Source organism: Vipera ursinii (assembly GCF_947247035.1).
Source record: "Vipera ursinii genome assembly, chromosome: 15".
Taxonomy (NCBI): Eukaryota; Metazoa; Chordata; class Lepidosauria; order Squamata; family Viperidae; genus Vipera; species Vipera ursinii.
This window is the reverse complement of record NC_139528.1, coordinates 2,664,552-2,690,840: the sequence shown is the minus strand read 5'-3', so window position 1 is coordinate 2,690,840 and position 26,289 is coordinate 2,664,552. Positions and strand designations below refer to the sequence as shown.

Genomic DNA, 26,289 nt, shown 5'->3' with positions numbered 1-26,289 from the left:
TCTCTCTCTCTCCCTCTCTTTCTCTTTCCCTTTCTTTTCCCTCCCTCCCTCCCTCCCTCCCTCCCTTCCTTCCTTCCTTTCTTTTTCTCTCTCTCTTTTCCTTTCCTTTTCCCTCCCTCCCTCCCTTCCTTCCTTCCTTCCTTCCTTCCTTCCTTCCTTCCTTCCTTCCTTCCTTCCTTCCTGTCTCTCTTCCCCTCTCTCTCAGCCCTCTTAGCCCAGGGGGAGCATCAAGTGTAGACACGCTCGTCTCCCGCAGTGCAGTTGGACTCAACTTGCCGTCTCCTCTGGAGCCCACACACAAAATTCCTGAGCCGCGTCCAAGTTAAAGAATACTCTGCTCACAAGATGCATGACTCATCCACGTTTCCTATTCGATTCTGTCGGCCCCTCCGCCCCTCTCGGCTTTCAGGGAAAGATCCAAAAGCCACCCCAGAAAACCATTTATTTTCAGGACAGTTTCAGTTTGGTCCAGCCCATCGATAATACTTACTCAGTCGATGACCAGCGAACTTCAAAAGAACAAAAACAGGGGGAAGCAAAGAAATACGATAATATACCAATACGGCACAATTCACATTGTAAAACATGGTGCAGTGGTTAAGACATCGGGCTAGAAACTGGGACTGTGGGGTCCTCGGTGCTCACGGAGCTAGGTTGTTTTCTTGCAGACATTTCTTGACTCCTCCTCCTCCTCCTCCTCCGTCATCCCCACTCCTTTCTAGCACTGATGATATTACCTAGTTGGGTCGTGAAACGTCTCCAAGAAAGCCACCCAGCTCAGAGAGCACCAGGGACCCCACAGTTAGACGCCGAGTTACAAATATTATCTCCTGTTGCTAGAAACTGGGAGGCTGCGAGTTCTAGTCCCACCATAGGCACAGAGCCGGCCTGCTGATTTGGGGCCAATCTCTCTCCTTCCTAAGAAGGAAGATAGCAACTGTCTGGAACAGAAGTCCCGCGGGAAAAGTGCCAGCGGTTGTAAGCTGTGATCCCGGTGAAGTGCAACGCATTTCTCAGCCCTGCCAGCAATAACTGGTGGGACTAGTTATACCCGACACACTTGTGTACGTGCAGTGTGTTCACACAGATCACTGCGGCTGTGGCAGCGTGCCCTCTAGTGACAATACAATTAACTGCGCCATTAATTGTGAACGGGGGTGTGGGGGGCTTGGAAGTCGGGCAGTAAGGAGCAGGGACAGACCACAGGGATGCCCTTGCTTTGAAAATAGAATTAATACACATTGGATGAATCCTGCAGACTCGATACCCAAAAGTGCTGGATTGACGCTGGCAAATGCAACTTGATCTCTTGAATCGGCCGGCTATGCGCCATGTCGACTCCGCTGTGCTAAAATCGTAATGCTTGTTAAAATTTTATACAGGCTGTAGTGGAAATGGGCCGTCCTTTTTTTTGCGTTTCCCCAGAAACATTTTGATGACCAGGCTACCCCCCTTTAAGAAGAAGACATCCTGTGTGGGAACACACGGGCTCACTTACGGAAGTCTCGCAAACTCCCGGAGCCTCAAATCTAGGCATACGTTTATCAACTAGATTCAGGGAGTGGATCTGGCCCGGCTCCTACCTAGCCTACAGTCCTTGACTTACGACCGCTGGTTCAGCAATCCTTCCCAACGGCGCAGAGGAAAAGCAGAGTCGATGGGGCAAGCCGGATTCGTTAAAGGAACCGTGGCAATTTGCGGTCTCTAATTCTCTCTCACGCCCACCCACCCACTCTCTCTCTTCCTTAGCCCCAAAAGCCGCCTGATCCAGTTAAAGAAAGAAAAACTGGAATACACGCCTGGAGAACACGAATATGGCTTGTTTCCCGCGCCTATTCATGTAGGTGAGTGAAGACCACCGTCTCCGTTGCTTTTGAGGGGTGGTCTCCTCCTCTGACTCGGATCTGGAGGAACTGCGAGAGTGTGATGCTTTTTTTGGAGCAGGGGGACCAGGGCTGGTGAAGGAGGTAGCAAGGGGGTGCAGGATTTAGGCAAGGACTGCTGTTCCTCAAGACCAAGAGGCCCCCAAGCCTTCTTTTACTAGAAGCAGAGTCAGTTTGATCTAGAGGTTAAGGCACCAGGCTAGAAACCAGGAGGTTGGGAGTTGTAGTTTTGCCGTAGGCTTGAAAGCCAGATGGGTGACTCTGGGCCAATCACCAGGAGATGGAGAGTTCTAGTCCCGCCTTAAGCATGGAAGCCAGATGGGTGACTTCGGGCCAATCACCAGGAGACGGGGAGTTCTAGTCCCGCCTTAAGCATGGAAGCCAGATGGGTGACTTCGGGCCAATCACCAGGAGACGGGGAGTTCTAGTCCCGCCTTAAGCATGGAAGCCAGATGGGTGACTTCGGGCCAATCACCAGGAGACGGGGAGTTCTAGTCCCGCCTTAAGCATGGAAGCCAGATGGGTGACTTCGGGCCAATCACCAGGAGATGGGGAGTTCTAGTCCCGCCTTAAGCATGGAAGCCAGATGGGTGACTTTGGGCCAATCAACAGGAGACGGGGAGTTCTAGTCCCGCCTTAAGCATGGAAGCCAGATGGGTGACTTCGGGCCAATCACCAGGAGACGGGGAGTTCTAGTCCCGCCTTAATCATGGAAGCCAGATGGGTGACTTCGGGCCAATCACCAGGAGACGGGGAGTTCTAGTCCCGCCTTAAGGCACGGAAGCCAGCTAATTAACTATGGGTCAGTCCCTCCCTCCCTCTCAACCCAAACCACCTCACAGGGTTGTCGTTGTGGGGGAAATAGGAAATGGGCGTGTTCCCCGCCTTGAGTTATTCTTAAAAATAATGCAAGCAGGATTTTTTTTAAAAAGAAAAAAAAATCTAAATAAATAAGGACGCTACCTATGCCGCTGCCGTATTTCCAGGCAGAAAAGACAGCCTTTTCCCACCGTCATTTCCCAAGGGGTTTCGAACTTAAAAAGAACTCCATTCTTCCCAAGAAGCAATAAGTGTGCGAGGTTTTAAGTTCGGCAAGATAAGTTTGTTTGTGCGTTTCTTTTAAAAAAAAAAAAGAGTCCCTTTCTTCCTGGTTGCCCCCTTGGAAGCGTAGCATTCCACTGTGGGTTGTTGTTTCCCCCCCCCCTTCCCTTAAAGGGTTTGCAACTCTGGATCAGCCCGAGGAAGCTGCTCCTGACTTTGCATTCCCGAAGTGGGTGTGGGCACGACTTTTCCCCCACAACGGGGGGGGGGGAGTGCAAGGGGGTGGGGGGGGAGTGTAACGTTTACACCCAGCCAGTCTTCTTCCCCAATTATGGCAAGCACCCTTCACCATGTTTGTAGTTAACAGGATGATAGAGGCAGGCTGCCAAGATTAACAAATCACCTGGAACGGGGCCAGCCAGGAGGCCTGGCTTCTCTTTTACACACACACACCGCCCCCCCCTGAAGCCCAGAATCCGCCTCGCGCAGTCCCACCAAGCCTCCTTGCGCTTCTCCCCCCCCCCCTCAAATTCACAAGAGAGAGAAGCAGCACGTTTGCCCCTTTCCTCCGACCTCGGTCTTCTTGAGCCGCCTCGCTTTCCTCTTTGACAAAGGCATCCCGGCGTCCCCGAGGCACGGGCAGAGTGCCCACGACAATCTCGCTTGGCCCCCTGTTTGAGAGTCCCTCCCCCCCTCCCCCTGCCCAGGTAGGGATATGTGAATGGGGAAGAGGGACTTAACAGATGGATCCCCTCTTCCCTTCTCCAATCCCACCCCGCCGTTGTCCTTGGAGCCTGCTGAAAAGATAAGGCTGCTTTAATGAGATTCTTTGAGGCCTTTGAGCTCTGGTGCTGGAGAAGACTCCTGCGAGTCCCTCAGACTGCAAGGCGATCAAACCGGTCAGTCCTAGAGGAGATCAACCCTGACTGCTCTTTAGAAGGCCAGATCCTGAAGTCGAAACTCAAATACTTTGGCCACCCAATGAGAAGGAGAAGAGCCTCATGCTGGGAAAGGTTGAGGGCAATAGAAGAAGGGGACGACAGAGAAGGAGGTGGCTGGATGGAGTCACTGAAGCAGGAGGCGTGAGCTTAAATGGACTCCAGAAGATGGTAGAGGACAGGAAGGCCTGGAGGAACGTGGTCCATGGGGTCGCAATGGGTCGGACACGACTTCACAGCTAACAACAACAAATGAGATTCTCAGGCCCCGAATCGCTTTCTGAGGACGGCTCGGTTGGGTGGCTCCTTCATTCCAGGGAGCCTTCTTCCCCATTCCCCGGGCCCGTTGCCAGGCTCTTGAAAAAGAGGCTTTTGTTTCCTCCGGTGAGGTCATCGAAGTGAAAACAGATTCTCAGCGGATTCCGCCTGCTTCCTGGAACTCGCCAGCCCAAGCGCAACTTGAGGCTCTGGAAAATCCGAACACATTTTTAAGAGCCCGTTGTCAAGACCGCAGGTCAGCGGCTCCCGTCTCCTCCCCTTCGCCTCTTTGGCAGAGAAGTCCCGACTCTCCAACAGGCCCGCTCGCTTCTGTGCCTCCGGAGGCCTGGACTCTGAATCCCAGAATTGCTCGGCCACAGCCAAGAAGCCTCTTCCCTTCTGACTGGGAAGGAGACTCGGCGGGAGCGCTAATGTCCGGGTGACTGAAAGGAATATATATATTTTTAATTTTATTTTTATTTTAATTCCATTTATATCCCGCCCTTCTCTGAAGACTCAGGGCGGCTTACAAGCTTAGCAGTAGCCTTCATTCTATGTATATGCCTGCTTATTAGGGCTTTCACACCCTCCCCCAAGCGGCATTATTACAAAGTCAGCTTAATTGCCCCCAACAATCTGGGTCCTCATTTTACCTACCTGGGAAGGATGGAAGGCTGAGTCAACCTTGAGCCTGGTGGGACTCGAACCCGCACTAATTGCAGGCAGCTGGTGTTACTTAAGGAGGCATTAGCCCACTGCTCCACCAAGGCTCTACTTATATAAGCCCTTCTTCCATCTTCCACCCTTCGGTCCGAACCGAAGAAGCCGCTTGGGGCGAGAAGCGAAACATCCTGGGGGAAAAAAAAAGTCCATTTGCCTTTTGAGAAGGCCCCCCCCCCTTTTGGGGGCCGTTTGCAAAGTGATACGAATATTGGATATGTGGAGAAAAGCAAGGTTTTACACCTAGGGAGGAAACACACACACACACACACACACACACACACACACACACAAATCCTGCAAAGAAGAGCAACCAAGATGATTAAAGGCCTGGAGACTAAAACATAGGAAGAACGGTTGCAGGATTTGGGAGTGGCTAGTCTAGAGGAAAGAAGGACCAGGGGTGACATGGTATTCCAGTATTTTGGGGATGGGGGGGCTGCCACAAAGAAGAGCAGGGGGGGGTGGGTCAGTTTATTTTCCAAAGCACCAGAGGGCAGGACAAGAAACAACGGATGGAAACTCATCCAGGAGAGAATCAACCTGGAACTAAGGAGAAACTTCCTGACAGTGAGAACAATTATTCAGTGGAACAACCTGCCTCCAGAAGCGGTGGATGCTCCAACACTGAAAGTTTTCACGAAAAGACTGGACAGCCAACTATCTGAAATGGCCCAGGGTCTCCCGCTTGAGCGGGGTGGGGGTGGGGGTGGGGGTTGGACTAGATGGCCTCCGAGGTCCCTTCCAGCTCTTAATTCTGATTGGTTGCCTTTCTTCGCTCCCCTCTTGCAGGGAAATACCTTCGGCAGAAGCGAATCGACTTTCAGTTGCCTTACGACATTCTCTGGCAGTGGAAGCATAACCAGGTAAGGGGTAAGACCGGCGCCCGGTTCGAATGTCGCAGGCCTCTGGTTTCTGCCAAAGCTGCCTTGAACTCAGCCAGCTGTCTTTTGTTAACGGTGATGTTTTTTTTTTAAAAAAAAAAAGAGAGAGAAGGGAAGATATTGAAGAGAACAGATTTAACACAAAACAGCTTCCATCACCTCTTAACCACGCCAGCCTCTGCTTCCCGCCCGCCCGCCCGACTGCCATGCCGAGCAACAGCAGTTGTTCGGCTGGCAAAACATTGTCGGCTCTTAATCCCTGCTGGGGACTTTTATTCTGACAGCGCCTTTGGGCAAGGATGTGTTGTGCGTGGATATGTGTGTGTGTGTCTGTGAGCGTGAGACACCCCTCTGGAGAATTTAGATGTTCTGCCAACAGTCCTGGAAAAAAAATAAATTCAGGCCTTATTTTTCTTGGATCCAGGCCCGAGAGAGCGAGAGAGCTCTTTTTTTTCTTTCTCTCTCTCTCTCTCTCTCTCTCTCTCTTTTTTTTTTTCCATTTTGTTCATTTCGTTCCTTCCACCTTAAAGCCGAAGTTCTGGAAAAAAGGAGAACGGGCTTCTCCTCCTTCAATTCAGAGCCCATCTCGGTGGTCCATGCAGGAATGGGGGAAAACGTCTTTATATTGCCAAGATTTCGGCTTTCCCCACTCTGCTATCTTTGACTCTCCTTTTCCTCCTGGGGCAGGAGTAGGTCACCTCGGCTCTTTTATGACTCATGGACTTCAACTCCCAGAATTCCTCACTCAGCTATGACTTGAGTCCATGAGTCGTAAAAGAGCCGAGGTTGCCTACCCCTGTCCTGGGGGAATCAAATTGCTCCCTTGCAGCCAGCAGACGTTGCAGCCTGGCTGGGAGGAAAATAAACGTGGATCGTTGGATAATTCACTGCAAAATAAAAAAAAAAAATCTCCGTCGCTTCCTTCAGCATTTCCCCAAGCCGGCATTCCCTAAATATGTATGCAGTCCTCAACTTACAGCCGTTCACTTAGCGGCCTTTTCTAAGTTACAACGGCGCTAAAAAATAAAATAGCGACTTGTGATCGTTTCTCAGACTTTACGACCGTCGCAGCGTCCCCGCGGTCGCGTGATCAAAATTCAGACGCTTGTCAACCGTCTCGTCTTTACGACGGTCGCAGCGTTCCCAGAGTCACGCGGTCCCCTTTTGCGACCTTCTGAACGAGCAAAGTCGAGAGGGGAAGCTTAACAACCAGGTCCCTAACTTTAACAACTGCAGTGATCCACTTAACAAGAAAGCGGCAACGAAGGTCGTAAGAACGGGGCAAAACTCACAGAACGACGGCCTCGCTTGGCAGCATAAATTTGGAGCTCCGCTGTGGTTGTAAATTGGACACTTGTAAATCCCGGTGCGGTGAAAGAGCCCTTTTCTCCTTCCCCTTCCGCAAACTTATATTTCTCTGACTTTTTTCTTTTTAAACCAAGCGCAGCAAAAAAAAAAAAATCAGGAGTCTGGATCTGACATCTTCAGCCTCCTCGGCTGCGGCAGCCCCAATCTCCCTTTGATGAAAAGAGCAAAAAAAAAATAAAAATAAGAAATAAAATTCTTACTCCGAATGAGCAGAGGGTTGGACTAGAGGACCTCCAAGGTCCCTTTCTTATTCTGAGGCCCTCAGTTGTGTAATGTAACCAACGGTCTTTCTCCCTTTTGTTGCAGCTGTATAAAAAGCCAGACGTCCCACTTTATAAAAAAATCCGTTCAAGTAAGTCCGCCTTGTGTTTATCACGGCTTTCGGGAAGGGGGGGTGGGGTTGTCCCCAGAAATGGGGAGCACAATTTCCCTTTTAAGGCCCCCGCACCCACCTTCCTTGCCCTTTAGGTCGTGTTTAGGCTGCCTTGTTTGGCAGATAAGCTTGAAATTTGGGGGAAAGCCTTTTAAATGGATTTAGGAATCCCTCCCTCATCCTGCGCCTTTTTTTTTCCTTTCCCCCACCCGCAGACGTTTACGTAGACGTGAAACCTTTCTCTGGTTACGAAGCCACCACTTGCAACTGCAAACAACCCGAAGACAGCAGGAAAAGTGGGTGCCTGGATGACTGTTTGAACAGGTAGGCGGAGGACTCGAAGCCAGCACTTGTGTTTTTTAATCGGTTAAATCGAACGATTCCCCCCCCCCGGTCCCTCTTTATGACTTGTGGACTTCAACTCCCAGAATTCCTGAGCCAGCTGTGCTTAATCGGGCATTCTGGGAGTTGAAGTCGGCAGGTAATAAGGGGGGGCATCGTTCCCCACCTCTTAGTTCAATGATTTTGGGGGTGTGGGTGTGGGGGGAAGTCCGGCTGGAAAATCGGCCCGATTACACGCAGTCCTCGACTTACCACGGTTTAGTGACCATTTGAAGTTCCAACGGCACTGAAAAACACGAATTAAGGAAATAGGGATTACACCCGTTTTTCACTCTTACAACCGTTGCAGCATCCCCGAGGTCATGTGACCAAAATCGTGTGTGTGTGTGTGAGAGAGAGGGGGGGGAGAGAGAGAGAGAGAGAGAGAGAGAGAGAGAGAGAGAGAGAGAGAGAGAGAGAGAGAGAGAGAGAGAGACCGGAAGCCTCTTTTTATTTAAGGTTTTATTTAAAAGCATTTGCTTTCTTGATGGACTCCACAGTGCTGTTCCTCAGCCTCTGCCACTTTTAAGATGGGTGGACTTCAAGTCCCAGAATGCTTCCTTTCCCGTCCCCTCCCCTGCCGGCGGGGGAATTCTGGGAGTTGAAGTCCTCCCATCTTAAAAGTTGCAGCCAGGTGTATTCGCCCAGCGGCCCGCTTCCCCTGACTCATACACTCTCTCTCTCTCTCTCTCTCTCTCTCTCTCTCTCTCTCTCTCTCTCTCCCCCCCCCCCCCCCCTCAGGATGATCTTTGCCGAGTGTTCCCCCAACACGTGTCCCTGCGGGGAGCAGTGCTGCAACCAGCGCATTCAGAGGCACGAGTGGGTCCAGTGTCTCGAACGCTTCCGGGCGGAGGAGAAAGGCTGGGGCATCCGTACCAAGGAGTCCCTCAAGGCCGGGCAGTTCATCATTGAGTACTTGGGAGAGGTCGTCAGCGAGCAGGAATTCAGGTGAAAGCCGGCGGGGGGCTTGACGGATGGTTTGGGATCCTCCGTTCTGCATGGGAGAGGAAGGTGGGGAGAAATGCCGAGATCAGCCCCGCCCTAGCAAAATTAACGGGGTACCTGGGGGGGGGGTCTCCTAGTCCAACCGCCTGCTCAGAAGGCAGAATAACGGAGTTGGGAGGGACCTTGGAGGTCTTCCAGTCCACCCCCTGCCTACAGAGTAACAGAGTTGGAAGGGGCCTCGGAGGCCTCCTTCTCCAGCCCCCCCCTCCCCCTGCTCAGGTGTGTTGGCTTTTCAGGAACCGGATGATCGAGCAATACCACAACCACAGCGATCACTACTGCCTCAACCTGGACAGCGGCATGGTGATTGACAGCTACCGCATGGGGAACGAGGCCCGCTTCATCAACCACAGCTGCAACCCCAACTGCGAAATGCAGAAATGGTAAGTGCGCCCCGGCGGCCGTCGGGAAGCCTCTCCTGCCTTGGCGTGCTCCAGAAAGCAAACCGAATCTCAAGCGCTGGTAGTCCTCGGCCTACGACAATCCGTTGAGTGACTGTTCGAAGTTACGACAGCACTGGGGGGGAAAAAGGGGCTTAGGACCTCTTACTCACGCACGCGAAACCCCATCCTCGCAGTCCCCTGATCAAAATTCGAACGCTTGGCGACTGACTCACATTTATGACGGTCGCAACGTCCCAGTGGGCTCCTCCTGACCAGCACAGCCAAGTGAGGGAAGCTGGAGTCATTTAACAACATCGCGCGTTCTTGCTTTGACACCGTGTTCTGGCAATTCACCGCTGCAGTGATTCATTTAACAACTGGGGCCAGGAAGGTCATAAAAAGGGTGCCAAATTCCCTTAACAGCTGCCTCGCTTAGCAGCAGAAATCTGGGGCTCCATTTTGGCCAGAGGTCAAGGACACTCTGTACAAACAGGCGGAGAAATGCATTAAAACCCAGCCGTTAGGGGTGTCGTATTTTAACGACGTTTCCGGTTTTCCTTTCCCACCAGGTCGGTCAACGGCGTTTACCGGATCGGCCTCTACGCTTTGAAGGACATGCCGGCCGGCACCGAGCTGACTTACGACTACAACTTCCACTCCTTCAACATGGAGAAGCAGGTGAGGGGCGCACGGGGATGCGGGGGTGGGTGGGTGGGGGTCTCTGCTCTGGATCCTCTTCTGCCAGTTGGGTGACTTTGGGCCAGCCCCTCCCTCTCAGCCCAGGCCCCACCCCCGTTGAAACACGCACCTCGTTTTCCTCCATGCACCACCCCGTTGAAACAGGCACCCCCTTTTCCTTCTCGTAGCAACTCTGCAAGTGCGGCTTCGAAAAATGCCGCGGGATCATCGGCGGCAAGAGCCAGCGAGTGAACGGCCTGCTCAACAAAGGCAACCCGATGGTCACAGCGCAGAGGCGGCCCAGCCAGTCCAAAGAGAAAAGGAAGTCGAAGCACAAGTTGAAAAAGAGGGTGAGCCCGTACCCCAAGTTCAGCCTGGCAATTTAGCGTCGGTCGGAGGCGCGTGAGGTTCCCAAATATATATCTATATGTCAGCGTGGGCGGTGAGTTTAAACCTCCTGCCGCTCCACCCCACAGAAACATTTCAGAGAAAGATCCTCAGCGGAGAGCTTAGCCAATTAGCTTCCCCGAGTCCTCGTTTAACGACCAGCCGCTTAGCAATCAAAGTTACGATGGATTTTCCCCCACCCCCCAAAAGAGGTACAGGTAGTTACGACTTTCAGTCGCAAGGGAGCCCAATTTTTCTATTGCTAAGTGAGACTTCAGTTAAGTAATCCTTGCCCCGTTTTATGACCTTCCTTGCTAGAGCTGTTACAGGAATCGTCGCACTTGTTAAATTAGTCGCGCGGTCGTTCAGCGAATCTGGATACTTCCCCCCCACCCCACCCCCATTGATTTTGCATGTCAGAAGGTCGCAAAAAGGGGAAATTGCACGGCTGCCGTTTTGTTCCCGTCCGTGGTAAAACCAGGGTTTGGAAACCTGGGTGCCCCCCCCCCAATTTAGCTCTCTCTCAAGGTTTCCCTCCTTCCCAGAAACGTCACTCTTGTTTTCCAGAAGGGCCACATTCCGGAAGACCCCGGGGAGAACAGCACCCCCCCGACTCGGTTGACCCCCCACCTGCAGATGAAGCCCATGTCCAACAGGGAGAGGTGAGAAGAGAAGGGCTGATGGCGCCCAGCCTGGGTACTTCCCAGCCTCATCAACACAAGGGGGGGATCAATCCTGCCTCGGGGCTGCGTTGCCGCTTAGTGGGCGGGTCTCGCCACAGCCGTGTGCGTTAAGGGACAAAGTAGCCTCCGCACAGGGCTTCAGAAGACCCAAACCCTAGTTTGCCCCAGCTTAGCTAGCCAGGAGCGGAAAACATGGTTAGTTGGTTCTCTGGCTGGTTGCTACAGAATGCCCAAACTCTAGTTTGCCACAGCTTAGCTAGCCAGGAGCAGAAAACATGGTTAGTTGGTTTGCTGGGTGGTTGCTTCGGAATGCCCAAACCCTAGTTTGCCCCAGCTTAGCTAGCCAGCAGTGGAAGGTGTTACCTAGCTTGGTAACGAAACGTTCAGAAACCAACCCACAAGCTCGGAGAACGAAACACCGCCCCCCCCTCATTCCCCCCCCCCCGTAAACCCTTGAAAGCAGCCACCTCTTCATCACCACCATCTCCAGCGGTGGCTGAGGTTTTCCCCACTCCCTCGTCCTCCCCAAGAAATCCTCCTTTCCACTATTGACTCCTCCCCACCCCCCCCACCTCTCCTAGGAATTTTGTGCTGAAACACCACGTTTTCCTGGTGCGCAACTGGGATAAGATCCGTCAGAAGCAGGAGGAGGTCAAACGCGTCAGCGACAACCTCCACTCGCCCTCGTTGTACACCCGCTGGAATGGGATGTGTCGGGACGACGGCAACATCAAGTCGGGTAAGGGTCAGGCCTGGGAACCCGGTTCTCCCGAGCGCCTCGGAAGTCGCTGCCATAAAAGGCCTTTTCGTAATTAAACCACAAGCTTCTTCCCATCAGTGCCTGTTTGTTAAATTCAGAATATCAGAGTGGGAAGGGACCTTGGAGGTCTTCTAGCCCAACCCCTTGCTCAGGCAGGAAACTCTATCCAATTTCAGACAGATAGCTGTCCAATCTCTTCTTTTAAATTTTCAGTGTAGGAGCATTCACAACTTCTGGTGGCAAGCCGTTCCACTGGTTAATTGTTCTCACTGTCAGGAAGTTCCTCCTTAGTTCTAGGTTGTTTCTCCCCTTGACGAGTTTCCATCCATCTTTTCCTAACTTCAAACCGTCCTTAATCAAACGTCCATCGGTTGAGGACAACCCATGTAATAAAAACATCCTGTTTAACGTCACAGCGATGTCTTAAGTCAGGGCTCTTCAAACCTGGCCCCTTTGATGACTTATGGACTTCAACTCCTGGCTGAGGAATTCTGGGAGTTGGAAGTCCCACAAGTTATCAAAGGGGCCAGGTTTGAAGACCCCTGTCTTAAGTGATCGACTTAATATCCTGAAAGGATGCGGCCAGTTGCTTCTTTAATCGCGTACGGTTAAAACAAACAACGGTTTAGTGTCTTGTCAGACCCCATCGTTCCAAACCCTGTGAGGCTGTCAGAAACCCGTTGAGGCTCCCCTCCCTCATTGCCCTCCCCTTCTTTTCCAGATGTCTTCATGACCCAGTTCTCCGCCCTGCAGACCGCCCGTTCGGTCAGGACGCGACGGTTGGCAGCCGCCGAAGAGAACCTCGAAGTAGCCCGAGCAGCACGCCTTGCGCAGATCTTCAAGGAGATTTGCGACGGCATCATGGCCTACAAAGGTGACGGCAGCCGAGGACCCGAAGTCGAACTCAAGCTTTGGGGCAGAGTCTCCTCGAACCCAGGACTGGGTTCCAGGAGGCTTAAAGCAGGAAAGGGCAGGTTAACTGGCAGGGCTTCGGAGTTGCGAACCGTCTACTTTTCTGGGGTCCTTGGCGCTCTCTGAGCTTGCAGACGTTTCATGACCTAACTAGGTAACCTCATCAGTGCTGGAAGGGAGTAGGGTTTGCGGAGTGGAGGAGGAACAGGAGGAGGAGTGTGGGGTCCTTGGGGCTCTCTGAGCTGGGTGGTTTTCTTGTAGACGTTTCATGACCCAACTAAGGAACGTCATCAGTGCTGGAAGGGAAAGGGGTTTGCAAAGAGGAGGAGAATGAGAATAAGAATGGGAAGGGGGGGAGGAGGACCGTGGGGTCCTTGTTGATCTCTGAGCTTGGTGGTTTTCCGGCAGACCTTTCGTTACTACAAGCCAGGTAGCACCGTCAATGCTGCACTTTTCTCCTGGAGCCGATAAATCCAAATTACCAATGTACGAGGTCGGGTTCCCACATTCTTCTGTGGCTGATGCTTTTGAGGGAATTACGCGCGGTTTTCTCCATCCTGATCTTGAGTTTTACCCTTCCTTATAAATACCGGCTGACAATGCAGCATTAGGAGCATCTGGGGCTGGATGATACCCCCCCCTCCACTCTCACCCTGGCCCTTCACCCATCTACTATCCCTCCACCCGGTTCTCCTCCTCCTCCACCTCTCGCCGTGCTGTAGACCTCTGAAGAGCGCTGCTGTCAAGAACCATTGTAGATTCTTCATCAGGGCTTAAAGCAGTCGCTCCTCCATCCCTCCCCAATGTGGCTCGGACTACAGTCCCCGTCCCCAGCCGTTGCTCTCCCCCTCCCGCCTACAGTCCCCATCCCGGCCCTAAACGGGATCTCCAAACCCAGGGCGTTGGGAGGGACGCCGCCAGGGCTGAAGGCCACCTGACCACATCTCAGGAGGCTTTGAACGTCTCCATCGTCCTCACGGCCTTCTCCCCTTTTGACTTTCAGATTCCTCCAGGCAAGTCCTGGCCACCCCTTTGCTGGTTCTTCCTCCGAAAAAAAAGTAAGTCCTCTTCTCAAACGGGGGGGGGGGAGAGTGGGTGGGACCCTCTCCCTCCTTCCCCTCCCCCCCCAATTCAAGTGTCCCAACTGGGCCGGTGGTCCCTTTGGGTGTTTCTAACCCCTCTGCCCTGGTCCAGGAATGCCGATTACTATGAGAAGATCTCGGATCCCCTGGATCTCACCACCATTGAGAAGCAGATCCTGACGGGATACTACAAGACAGTGGAAGCTTTTGACGGGGATATGTTGAAGGTGTTCCGGAACGCCGAGGTGAGTCGGCAGAGGGATTGGTTGTCTGGAACCAAGGAAGAGTTCTACACACACACACACACACACACACACACACACACACACCACTCCAAACCCCCCCCCAAAGATTCCTGGCTCTTGGTTATATTGCTTCAGGGCTGGGAATGACGTGGCACCCGGGAGTCTAGCATTGTCTTCTCAACCTCAGCAACTTTAAGATAGGTGGACTTCAACTCCCAGAATTCCCCAGCCATCCATCCTGGAATTCAGGGAGTTGAAGTCTGCCTCTCTTGAAGCAGGCTGGCTGGGGAATTCTGGGAGTTGGTCCATTTATCTTCAATTGAGCCAGCTAGGGAATTGTGGGCGTTGAAGTCCACCCATCCTAAAGCATGCTGGCTGGGGAATTCTGGGAGTTGAAGTCCACCCATCTTAAAGCATGCTGGCCCAGGGGATTCTGGGAGGTGAAGTTCACCCCTCTTAAAGCACGCTGGCTAGGGAATTCTGGGAGTTGACGTCCACCCATCTTAAAGCAGTCTGGCTGGGGGATTCTGGGAGTTGAAATCCAGCTATCTTAAAGTATGCTGGTTGGAAGATTCTGGGAGTTGAAGTCCACTCACCTTAAAGCCTTCTGGCTTGGGAATTCTGGGAGTTTGAAGTTCCTCCCCATTCCCCTGCCTGAAACACCAGTCTAGCTTGACAAGTGTCAACCCTAGAACGCCACCGCCCGTAAATCCAAGAATCTAGACGTTCCCACCATCATTCTTTCTTTTTCTTTTTTTTTTTTTTTGCAGAAATACTATGGCCGCAAGTCTCCCATCGGGCGGGACGTCTGCCGACTGCGGAAAGCCTACTACAACGCTCGCCACGAAGCCGCCGCTCAGATCGACGAGATCGTGGGCGAGACGGCCAGCGAGGCGGACAGCAGTGAGACCTCCCTGTGCGAGAAGGAGAACGGGCACGAGAAGGACGAAGACGTGATCCGTTGCATCTGCGGCTTGTACAAGGACGAAGGGCTCATGATCCAGTGCGACAAATGCATGGTGAGGGGCCCTGGAGGACCTCTGCCTGGCCCGGACCCTTGGCAGACGGGCAGGTTTCCCACTGCCGCTCTCCAAAATCGGAGAAACCCCTCGGGATTGGATCTAAAACGGGGTTTCCCAACCTGGACGACTTTTAAGACGCCTGGACTTCAACTTCCCCAAATTCTGGGGAGAGTTGAAATCCTGGCGTCTTAAAAGTTGCCAAGGATGGGAAACTCTGGTCTAAAAGCAACAAGGTGCCCTATTTGGAAACACGTAAGTTGGTAAGAAGCTGGATCCTTTACTGTTTGGTAAGGGTTTTTATTTTTTATTTTTATTTTATTTGTTTGCAAAATGCAATAACCGAAGCTGTCTTTTCGATGCTCTGGGTTAGGTCAGTACTGCTCACTTCGGCTGAAATTAGCCAGGCATATTCCAAGCTTCTAAGTTGGGAGATTCTGCTTTTCTTTCTTTCTTTCTTTCTTTCTTTCTTTCTTTCTTTCTTTCTTTCTTTCTTTCTTTCTTTCTTTCTTTCTTTCTCTCTCTCTCTCTTTCTCTCTCTTTCTTTCTTTCTTTCTTTCTTTCAATACGTGTTTTTTTTTCCTCGTGTACCAAGCCAAGATTTCTTTCCCAGTGTTTCCTGACGCCTCCCTTTCTCTCGCAGGTGTGGCAGCACTGTGACTGCATGGGCGTGAACTCGGATGTCGAGCACTATTTGTGTGAACAATGCGAGCTTCGCACAGTGGATCGGGTAAGTGTCTGGAGAGAGAGAGAGAGAGAGAGAGAGAGAAAGAGACTGTCCACATCTCATGTTTTTTTCACAGGCAACACAATATTTCCTCATCCTATTTTCCCCACAATAACCACCCTGTGAGGTGGGTTGGGCTGAGACGGGCTGGCCTAGAGTCACCCAGCTGGCTTTCATGACTTAGGTGGAACTAGAACTCACCGTCTCCTGGCGATTGGCCCAAAGTCACCCAGCCGGCTTTTCATCCCTAAGGAGGAACTAGAACTCACCGTTTCCTGGCGATTGGCCCAAAGTCACCCAACTGGCTTTCATGTCCAAGGCGGGACTAGAATTCACCGTCTCCCGGTGATTGGCCCAAAATCACCCAGCCAGCTTTCATGACAAAGCAGGACTAGAACTCACCGTCTCCCGGTGTTTGGCCCAAAGTCACCCAGCCAGCTAAGACGGGACTAGAACTCCCAATTCCTAGCCTGTTGCTTTAACCCAGTAAACCCAAGTGTCCCTTTTCCTGCTGGCAAAACTTTACGCCAATTTCTAGGGGGTCGGGAAACGGGATTTCCCTTTCCCTTTTTTCTTTTTCACGGCCCGTTTCTCCCCTTCGCCTCGTTTCCCCCCCCCCCCCCCTTAGGAGGTGCCGATGATTCCCCGGCCTCATTACACCCAACCCGGCTGCGTTTACTTCATCTGCCTGTTACGGGACGATCTCTTGCTCCGTCAAGGTGGGTGTCTCTTCCCTGGGGGGGGCCGAGAGGCAGCCAGGAGGCCTGTGGGGGGGTAGTTCTTGCCTTCTCTCCAGGCCCATCCCGATTCTGTTCCCGGCCACTGGGGAGGGTGTCCAAGCCCAGGTAAATACGAAGCCGCCTTGGACAGGAAGGGGCCCGGAGCCTGACTTAGCGACCGTTTTTCAGACTTTTTGACGACCGTCCCAGCGTCCCCGCCATTCAAAATTCGGCGGTTTTTTGCTTTATTATTATTTCAATAATAAATGTTTTTTCTTCATTTTCTGTTTTCACAAGCAAGTGCTCAATAGACCGACGTGACGGCTGAGTCTTATTCCCCCTTCTGAGCTAGGAAAGCTACAGCTGGACCCCTGAAAAGTCCATTTTATCCCCACGTTCATCCCCATAGACGCTGCGCGGGGAAGGCACTCAGCTCCCGAACTCGCTGTTGGGAACAGATTGTCAGATCCCGTTAGGATTATTTCTCTCTTTTTTCCTTTTTTTTTTCCTTTTCCTTTTTTTTTTCTTTCTTTCCCGGGGTACTGAGGCCATTCTCTCCTTACTGTCCGCAGGAGACTGCGTGTACCTGATGCGAGACAGCCGGAGGACCCCCGACGGCCACCCGGTCCGGCAGTCGTATCGCCTGCTGTCCCACATCAACCGCGAGAGGCTGGACATCTTCCGGATTGAGAAGTTGTGGAAAAACGAGAAGTGAGTTTCTCCACTTTCCTATGGCCAAAAAACCAAAGAGAGAGAGAAAGAGAGAGAGAGAGAGAGAGAGAGAGAGAGAGAGAGAGAGAGAGAGAGAGAGAGAGAGAAGTTAGCTATTTCACCTCTCAGCCATATTGGAGCTGGCTGCGGAGGACGCCATAAATTCATAGCCAACATGGGAGATTTTTCCCTCATTTCTTTCGGCCAGCAGATCACAAGTTTGGAAACAATTCCATCCCTTAGAACAGGGCTTCTCCCGTTGGGCACTTTTAAGTGGGGTGGACTTCAAGTCCCAGAATTCCTCAGCCAGCATGGTATTCTGGGACTTGAAGCGCATGCCACTTAAACTATGATTTCTGGGAATTGAAGCCCACCCATCTTCAAGCAGGCTAGCCCAAGGGATTCTGGGACTTGAAGTCCACCCCTCTTAAAGCACGCTGGCCCAGGGGATTCTGGGAGTTGAAGCCCACCTCTCTTAAAGTTGCTAAAACGTTAAGCTGCCTTAGAGCTACAGTCAGCAACCAGGTCTTGAGTTCAAATTCCAAAAAAAACCCCAAAAAACCTCTCCTCTTTGAGCACAGCAGCTTTAGGGTGAGCTCTCTCCGCTTCTCGCCTTCCTGCAGGGGGGAACGGTTCGCCTTCGGCCACCACTACTTCCGCCCGCACGAAACCCACCACTCGCCCTCGCGCAAGTTCTACCACAACGAGCTCTTCCGGGTGCCGCTGTACGAGATCATCCCTCTGGAGGCGGTGGTGGGGACCTGCTGCGTGCTGGATCTCTACACTTACTGCAAAGGCAAGTCGGCAGATCCCAAGAAGCAGATTTTTCTCCCACTTGCCTCTCTCTCCCCCCCCCCCCGAGGCTGGACTAGAAGACCTCCAAGGTCCCTTCTAACTCTGTTTGTCTTTCTGTCTGCCAAAAAAGTTTTTTTCCCCCACAGGCAGGAGGTAGTCCTCGACTTAACAAAGCTTTTTTTTTTTTTTTTTTGGCTGAGAGAAAGAGAATACCAAGAATTGAAAGGGAGCCGGGAGGTCTTCTAGTCCAGCCCCCTGCTCAGCCAGAAAGCTCTATCCCCGTTCAGACAAATCGCTGTCCAATCTCTTCTTAAAAGCCTCCAGTGATGGAGGGAGGGAAGGAAAAGGAAAGGAAAAGAATAACAGAGTTACATCAGAGCCGGAAGGGACCTCGGAGATCTTCCAGTCCAGCCCCCTGCTCAGGCAGAAGACCCTGTCCCATTTTGGACCAATGGCCGTTGCCAGTTAAAGGAAGGCCTGGAAGGGGTCCCCGGGGGTCTCGGGGCTGAGAAAATAACCTTGAGAACTTCTTTCCTTCCCTCCTCCGCCCCCCCCCCCTTCCCTTGCAGGAAGACCCAAAGGGGCAAAGGAACAGGACGTTTACATCTGCGATTACCGCCTGGACAAGTCGGCGCACCTCTTTTACAAGATCCACCGCAACCGCTATCCAGTCTGCACCAAATCCTACGCCTTCGACCACTTCCCGAAACGGCTGACGCCGAAGAGGGACTTCTCGGTGAGCACACACACACACACACACACACACACACACACACACACACCACTCCTGTGAGCGCGCCCTCGGCAGGGAAGCCGCCGGGCCCTGGGACGGTCCCTCCCTGAAAACGCTCTCTTTAACGGCGGTTCCTCAACCGTGGCAACTTTGGAGATGGGTGGACTTCAGCTCCCAGCATCCCCCAACCAACAGGCCGGGCGAGGGAATCCTGGGCGTTGGAAGTCCGCCTTCCTTATCTCAGGTGGAGAGAAACGCCGCTCTATCCGTTTCTTTTTCGATTTCGTCGGGGGACTTTCCTCCCCACCTTTGGAGGACCTCTCGTTGGCAGTTAGGCTCCTTTGGTCTGCAGGCGGAGCTTTGCCGGGCCCTGCCTCGGTTTCCCCAGCCTCTCCCTGCCGGGGGATGACCTCTCTTTGCAGGGTGGGCCTCGAGGGACCCCGGAGACTGACTCTGATTGGGGTTTCTTTTCTCCCCCATTTCAGCCTCATTACGTCCCAGACAACTACAAGAGGAATGGAGGCAGGTGAGTCCCTTGTTGGTTGTGCGAAGACGTCAGCCCTTCGAGGTAGTCCTGCTTCCTCCGTGTTTTCGTTTCTCCATCCCCTGCTCTGGCCTGCGGCCGCCCTTCCCAAGATTATTCTCCCATCCCATAATACCTGCGCCACAGAGGGCTGCCTCTCTCCTTCCCTGCCCAGCTCATTTCCACAAAGCCCATCCAAAGTCCAAGCTTCTCTTTTACGTCACTTTTTCCACAACTTTTAGGACGGGTGGACTTCAACTCCCAGAATCCCCCAGCCGGCGTCCTCGCCGGCTGGGGAATTCTGGGAGTTGGAAGTCCACACGCTTTTTTTCAAGCTGCCAAGGCGGAGAATCAAGCCGAGTAGCGTCAAGGGCATCTTCAATTATGGTGATCTTGGCTGGGGGGGGGGGGGTGACCACCCCTTGCAGCCAAAGAGGCCCCTCCCCATCTTTCAGACCCCCTGGAGCAAGTTGCCTCCTGAGGTTGTGGGCATTGTGTCACTGGAGGTTCGTTCTTAAGAAGAGACTGGACAACTGCTTGTCCAGAAAGTTAGAGGATTCCCTGCTTGAGCAGGGGGTTGGACTAGAAGACCTCCAAGGTCCCTTCCAACTATGATTCTGCTATTCTTTTTTCTTTCCTTCCTTCCTTCCTTCCTTCCTTCCTTCCTTCCTTCCTTCCTTCCTTCCCCTCCCTTCCTCCGTCCTTTCCTTCCTTCCTTCCCTTCCTTCTTGCTTCTTCCCTTCCTTCCTTCCTTCCCCTTCCTTCCTCCCTTCTTTCCTCCCTCCCTCCCTTCTGTTTCCATCTTTTATCTATCCTTTCCCTTCCCCTTCCTTCCTTCCTTCCTTCCGTTCTTCCTTCTGTTTCCATCTTTTATCTATTCTATCCTTCCTTCCTTCCTTCCTTCCTTCCTTCCTTCCTTCCTTCCTTCCTTCCTTCCTTCTCACTGGAGGTTTTCAAGAAGGCAAGGCAATCATTTGTCCAGAATATTAGAGGGTTTTCCTGCCTGAGCTGCAGGTCGGACTAGATGACCTCCCAGGGCCCTTCCAACTCTTCCGGTCGTCCTGTCATTCCTGCCTTTCGCCCCGTCTCAGGTCGTCTTGGAAGTCTGAGCGCGCCAAGCCCCAGAGTAAAGAGCTGCCTCAGGAGGAGGAGCCCCTCCCCCTCCCCGAAGAGGGGGTCACCCACCCCCAGCCCCCTCCGGGAGAGCCGCCCGCCCAGCCGGAGGAGCCCGAGAAAGAGGCCCCTGGCCAGGAGAGCCTGGAGCCGGACGGGAAGGCCGAGGAGGGCGGGGCCGAGCCCCGGGAGCCCTGCAGCCCACAGGAACGCCGGCACCTGCAGCGCGAGCGGCTGAACCACATCCTGCTCACCCTCTTGGAGAAAATCCCGGGGAAAAACGGTGAGTTCCCCCCCCCCCCGGAAGCTTTTTCAAAGCAAGGGGGGCCGCCCCATTGTCCTCCCTCCCTCCCTCTATTCCTTCCTCCCTTCCTTCTGTTTCCATCTGTTTATCCTTCCTTCCTTCCTTCCTTCCTTCCTTCCTTCCTTCCTTCCTTCCTTCCTTCCCCTCCCTTCCTCCCTCCTTTCCTTCCTTCCTTCTCCATCTATTTATCTTTCCTTCCTTCCTCCCTCCCTCCCTCCCTCCCTTCCTTCCGTTTCCATCTGTTTATCTATCCTTCTTTCCTTCGCCTCCCTTCCTCCCTCCTTTCCTTCCTTCCTTCTCCATCTATTTATCTATCCTTCTTTCCTTCCTTCCTTCCTTCCTTCCTTCCTTCCTCCCTCTCTTTCTCCTTTTCTTCCTCCCTGGCAGGGTGTGTGCAAAATATCTCCTGAGCCAACAAGGAGAATGCACAGAAGTACTGAGAGTAGTCAGGTTTTGCACAGCAACCACACTGATACACTGAGATGTGTAAAAAGGAAAAAAAAACTTTACTTTTAGGAGTAGCACAAGTCAAGAATAAACAGTCCAGGTCATACACGGGTACAGAGAAGATATCAACAGTTCAAGAGTTATCCAATACAAAGTCGTCTTACCGGTCCAAAAGTCAAAAACACAGTTCTTCGGGTTTAGCAAACAGTAGCAAAACCACAATCAACAATAATCAGCAAGCAATGTAACTAACTAACACAGAGAGAGAAAGAAGCTATGTCTCTAGCTCCCTCTTATGGCCGTTGAAAGAACACAGCGTTGGCCAATCATTACACATTTAAAGGGATACAGTACATTACAAATCATGGCTTATATATTGCCAACCCAACCAGTTAGGCTGTAATCATATAACTAACCCTCCCTCCCTTCTCCATCTGTTTATCCTTCCTTCCTTCCCCTTCCTTTCCCTCCCTCCCTTCTTTCCTTGGGGTCCTCACTCTTGAAGTCCCTTCCGGACTTTGTGCCAGCTCCGAAAGCCGTCTGTGCGGCGGACGAGGCCCTGCTCCGGAAACGGGTCTCTGAAAATTCCAGCCAGGCCCTGTGGCCCCCTTGTCCACCCCGGCGTGGCCCTTCGTGCCTTTCTCCCTGCCACCTCCCCCTCCCTCCAAGATGGCCGTGCTGCCGTCCTCCCAACCGGCCCCAAAAACTCACCTAACAATTTCTTTCTCTCTCTCTCTCTCTCTCCCTCTCTCTCTCTCTCTCTCTCTCTCTCTCTCTCTCTCTCTCTCTATCTATCTATCTCTGCTTGCCCCGTTGCAGCCATCGACGTCACCTACCTGTTGGAGGAAGGCTCCGGCCGGAAGCTGCGGCGTCGCACCCTGCTTCTCCCGGAGAGCAGCTGCAGGAAGTGAGCCTGCGTCTCCTCCTCCCGCCCCCGCCTTCTCCCCCACCGCCCTCCTCCCCTGCAGCAGGGTGCAGGTTGCCAATTCACCCGGTTGGGACCGGGACCGGAAGCGCGAGACTGACAGCCGAGCCGGACCGGGCTTTGGACCTCCGCCGTCCGGCTTCATCTCTCAGCCCGCCTGGAGGCAGCCGGAGGCATCCCGGTCCGGCCGAGCAGAAGGAAACTGACGAAACGGTTCTGTAGCACTTAGACCCTGCACTTGGGCAGGCAAGCCCCCTCCCACTCGCCCGCCCACCCGTCCCCCCAGGAGTGCTGAGCATTCAGCAAAGGGGTGGGGGAGAGCCAGCCGTGTCTCCTCCTTCCTCTTAAGGTACTAAGGAAAAAGCCGCTCTCACCGATTCATTTCATTTAATTTATTCTTTTTAATCCCCCGCCCCCCTAAATCCCGCTCTTAGGACAGTCCGGAGGAAGGAAAACGAGGCGTAGCCTAGACAAGGGAAAGGGGTGGGGGGGGGGTAGAGGTGCGGCGGAGGACAGCTGCCAACCCCACCCAGTTTGGCACTGCCCTGTTTCACCCACCCACCCCCGGGGCGTTCCCCCCATCGTTCCTGGCCTGCCCAAATCTGGGGGACGAGGGCCCAACAACACGTGGCACTACACGGAGGTCTAGCACCCCTAAAGCATTTGCAAAAAAAAAGAAAAAAAGATCTCTGGAAGGCAACGGAATGAGATTGGGGGGGGGATTTTATCATCGGACATTTTGCACACGAAGAGGCGTTCCCGTTCTTACGGATGCCCCCCCCCAGAGAAACCACGGATGGATTTCCGGAAGCACTTGGGTCCCACGTCGTCCGTCTCCAGGAAGGACGGGACAAGGGGGAAACGCCGCGCTTAATTTTACTTTTTAATTCTTTTTTTTTTCCCTCCTGCAAAGAGTTGGTTTCCCTCCCCCCCCCAAAAAAAAGCAGTTTCCAGGCCCTCTTCTTTCCTTTTTATTTTTTATTTTTTTTTTGGCCTTCTCCCTCCTGCCCCTTCTTCTTCGTACCGAGCTGTCGCTCTCGTGCATCTTGGTGTAGATCGTGAGAAGAGGCAGAAACTCCCACGGCCGATGGGAAAGGGGGGAAAAAACCCGGCCTTTCACTACACGAATCGTGGAACAGTATTTCCGAGCGAGCATCTGTCGTGAAACCGCAGACCCCCGCCAATGACACTACCCCCCCCTTTTTTTTTAAAATTTTTCTTTCTTTTTTTTCCTCTCTTTTTTTAATTTCGAAAGACAAAAAACTCTACAGCTTACCAAGCGGCTGCCTCTTAAAGAGGCAGTGTATTTTGGACGGGCAGTTAAAACAAACACAAAAAAAAGACATCACCGTGGAAGACGCCGACTGGACAAAAAAAAGAAAAAGGATTATTATTATTATTATTATTATTATTTTCTCTTTCTCTCTTTTTTCCCCCTGCAAAGATCAGCCTGGACTTTTTCACGCAGGGGAGGGGAGGGGGGGGAGAAAAAAAAATAATACAAAAAAAAAATACAGAGACTTTTCTTCAAACTTCTTCCCGAGCAGCAAAAAAAAAAAGTCGGACTTTTTACACTTGACTCTTTAAACGTGGCTTCGCGCTCTTTGTCTGTTCGGCGTTCACATTGCATATTCTGGTCCTGTTTCGGTGTCCTTATAAACAAAGAAACAAAAAAAAATTCCTGTTTTTAAATGTGCCAAGTTGTATATATCTTAAACCTTTTTTTTTTCTTCTTCTTCTTCTTCTCGTGTGATTGTAAAGCAATATGGTAACTCTCTTTTTCTCTTTTTTTTTCTTTCTCTTTCTCTCTCTCTCTCTCTCTTTCTCTCTCTCCATGTTTCCTTGTGGAAGGACCAAGGTCCAACCACTGTACATTTTCTCGTTTGACTATATAATTCTTGTTTTGATCTTAGTTTTTGAAACGACAACGGAGGGGAAAAAAAAACGAAAACCAAGGCGCCATTCCATTCATTAAACCTGAGGATTTCAACGGTTAAAAAAGAGGGGGGCTTTGGGGGGGGGAAAGAGAGAGGGTTTTCTCCCCCTCCCCCTCCCGGGATCAGGAGGGATTAAACGGGAAGAAAAATAACGACAGCCCTTTGAGGAAAAAAAAAGAAAATATTTTATTAAAAAAAGGCAAAAGAAGACAACTCTTTGGAATATTTTCTTACTGTAGAGAAGCGATTGTATAGGACAGGGGTAGGCAACCTTGGCTCTTTTATGACTCGTGGACTTCAACTCCCAGAATTCCTGAGCCAGCATAGCTGGCTCAGGAATTCTGGGAGTTGAAGTCCGTGAGTCATAAAAGAGCCAAGGTTGCCGACCCCTGGTATAGGAGAACCCCAGAGTATGTAATACTCAACGTTGTGTTGTGCGGGCGGGCAGGAACAAACCACAAAAATCGCATGTTTTAAGAAAAAAAAGGGGGAAAAAATTAAATAATTTGTTTGGAGTTGCGCCGAGTTCGAAAGTGGGAGCTGGCGGGTGGGGGGGGGATTTGTCTCGAAATGGTGTCAAACACTAAAAAAAAGGTTAAAAAAAAGTCCTTTTTTAAAGAGAAAATAATAATGTTTGATGTTGCTGATGATGAAGAGTAATAATAATAATAATAATGTTGATTTAAAAATAAATAAAAATAAGAGTGCCCAGACGTGATACGTGAGATACTTAAAACTTTGCCATTTTTTTTTTTAAAAAAAGAGAAATCTTTCTTTTGTTGAAAGAGTAAATAAATAAATAAAAAGCCGATGATTTTTTAGACAATCAAATTCTAGAGAAGTGCGAAGAATTTGTGTTGGCTTTTTTCCTCCCCCCACCTCCCTTTTCCTCCCCCCCCCCATCCTTTCCCTTTTTTAAAAAAAATTCAAAAAAAAAAGATTTTCTTTTTGGCTTTGTTTTTCTTAAACTGGTGTAGAGAATTGCTGACTTTTTACGACAAAAAAAATAAAAATAAAATTGGGCCAGCGGTGGGTGGGAAGAGGGGAAGGAAGATTATTTTGTATGAATATTAAGGAGAGAGACTGTGGTTTCGCACCCTGATCGCTGATAGAAGCCCAGGTTAAATTTAAAAAAAAAAACGAAGGGGGGGAAAAAAACGAAAGAAAGAATAAAAAAAAAAGCACTACATTTGTGGCAGAGTGGAGATAATAAGGAAACTCTTTTTAGTCTGCATGGGAGAGGCCGTGTGGTTGCTGAGAAGAATTGCTGCTAATATATTTCCTTTTTACAAAAGCATATCTAAATAGACCATTGTTTTGATGTTAATCTTTGTAAATTATGTATTACCAATTTTAACATTGGATGTAATTGCATAAAAAAAAAAGCCTGCATCTCAGATATTGAGAGATTCTAGTATTAAATGGAAAAAAAACATGTTTCCTATTTACGGTTTCAAGGCGTTTTCATTTTTTTTCAACGTTCACTTAATTCTCTCTTTCCTCCCCCCTTTAACCCCCCCCCCAATTTTAGCTGCCGTTTGACCTCACTTTGGGGAGGCTTCGTTAAAACCGGGATGAGCTAATTACGATCACAGTTGAGTGTGTTAAACTGAGTTTTGTCCCATTTTACGACTTTTGCTTGCCACCGTTGTCGCAGTGAGTCCCTGCCGTTGTGAAGTTAGTCGCACGGTCGTTTATAGTGACTTTGCCGGTCACGACGGTCGCGAAAGGGCATTGCGCGACTCCAGCACGCCGCGACCGTCATAAATACGAGTCTGTCGCCAAGGGTCTTGAATTTTGGATCCCGTGACCGTGGTCTTCACGTGCGGGAAAAGGGCTGTCGCTTTTTTTTCCCCAGTGCCTCTGTAACTTCGAACGGTCACGAAGCGAACTGTCGTAAAACGAGGACTGTCGGTCAATTGGAAGCCAAATTCTCCCAGGGGTGGTTTCGGAGGGAGCCCGCAAGTGGCCGCCTTCAAACCTTGGAGAAATTGGAACATTCCGGAGAACTTAAGATTTGTGGGTTGGGGAGAGAAGTTGCAGATTAGGTGGCACTGACTAGTGGTTAGATTAAATAGATTAGATAGATATAGATAGATAGATAGATAGATAGATAGATAGATAGATAGATAGATAGATAGATAGATAGATAGATAGATAGATAGATTAGATAGATAGATAGATAGATAGATAGATAGATAGATAGATAGATAGATAGATAGATAGATAGATAGATAGATGATAGATAAAGACATCAGCTGCCAAGCGCCCAGGTTTTGATCACACAACCCTGGGGATCTGCTGCGACGGTTGTAAATGTGAGGACTGGCTGTAAGTCCCTTTTTTCCGGTGCCG

At 51.3% G+C, this 26,289-nt stretch overlaps 1 protein-coding gene across 1 annotated transcript in view; it reads left to right on the top strand.

The window, feature by feature from the left end:
• Nucleotides 1-25,378, top strand: part of ASH1L (ASH1 like histone lysine methyltransferase) — a gene marked incomplete at its 5' end in the record, with an annotated part of 49,676 nt that extends 24,298 nt beyond the window's left edge. Inside the window, 22 exons of the mRNA XM_083373951.1 lie at nt 1,750-1,844; nt 5,633-5,706; nt 7,399-7,444; nt 7,681-7,789; nt 8,588-8,794; nt 9,088-9,234; nt 9,804-9,912; nt 10,101-10,262; nt 10,867-10,961; nt 11,564-11,721; nt 12,464-12,616; nt 13,658-13,712; nt 13,849-13,981; nt 14,752-15,000; nt 15,644-15,730; nt 16,356-16,446; nt 17,019-17,157; nt 17,781-17,953; nt 18,522-18,688; nt 19,171-19,211; nt 20,300-20,604; nt 21,892-25,378. Of these exons, the coding sequence (XP_083230077.1) occupies nt 1,750-1,844; nt 5,633-5,706; nt 7,399-7,444; nt 7,681-7,789; nt 8,588-8,794; nt 9,088-9,234; nt 9,804-9,912; nt 10,101-10,262; nt 10,867-10,961; nt 11,564-11,721; nt 12,464-12,616; nt 13,658-13,712; nt 13,849-13,981; nt 14,752-15,000; nt 15,644-15,730; nt 16,356-16,446; nt 17,019-17,157; nt 17,781-17,953; nt 18,522-18,688; nt 19,171-19,211; nt 20,300-20,604; nt 21,892-21,983 (2,887 nt within the window). The 3' untranslated portion in view covers nt 21,984-25,378. The remainder of the gene's footprint in view (nt 1-1,749; nt 1,845-5,632; nt 5,707-7,398; nt 7,445-7,680; nt 7,790-8,587; nt 8,795-9,087; nt 9,235-9,803; nt 9,913-10,100; nt 10,263-10,866; nt 10,962-11,563; nt 11,722-12,463; nt 12,617-13,657; nt 13,713-13,848; nt 13,982-14,751; nt 15,001-15,643; nt 15,731-16,355; nt 16,447-17,018; nt 17,158-17,780; nt 17,954-18,521; nt 18,689-19,170; nt 19,212-20,299; nt 20,605-21,891) is intronic.
• Nucleotides 25,379-26,289: the final 911 nt, after the last annotated feature.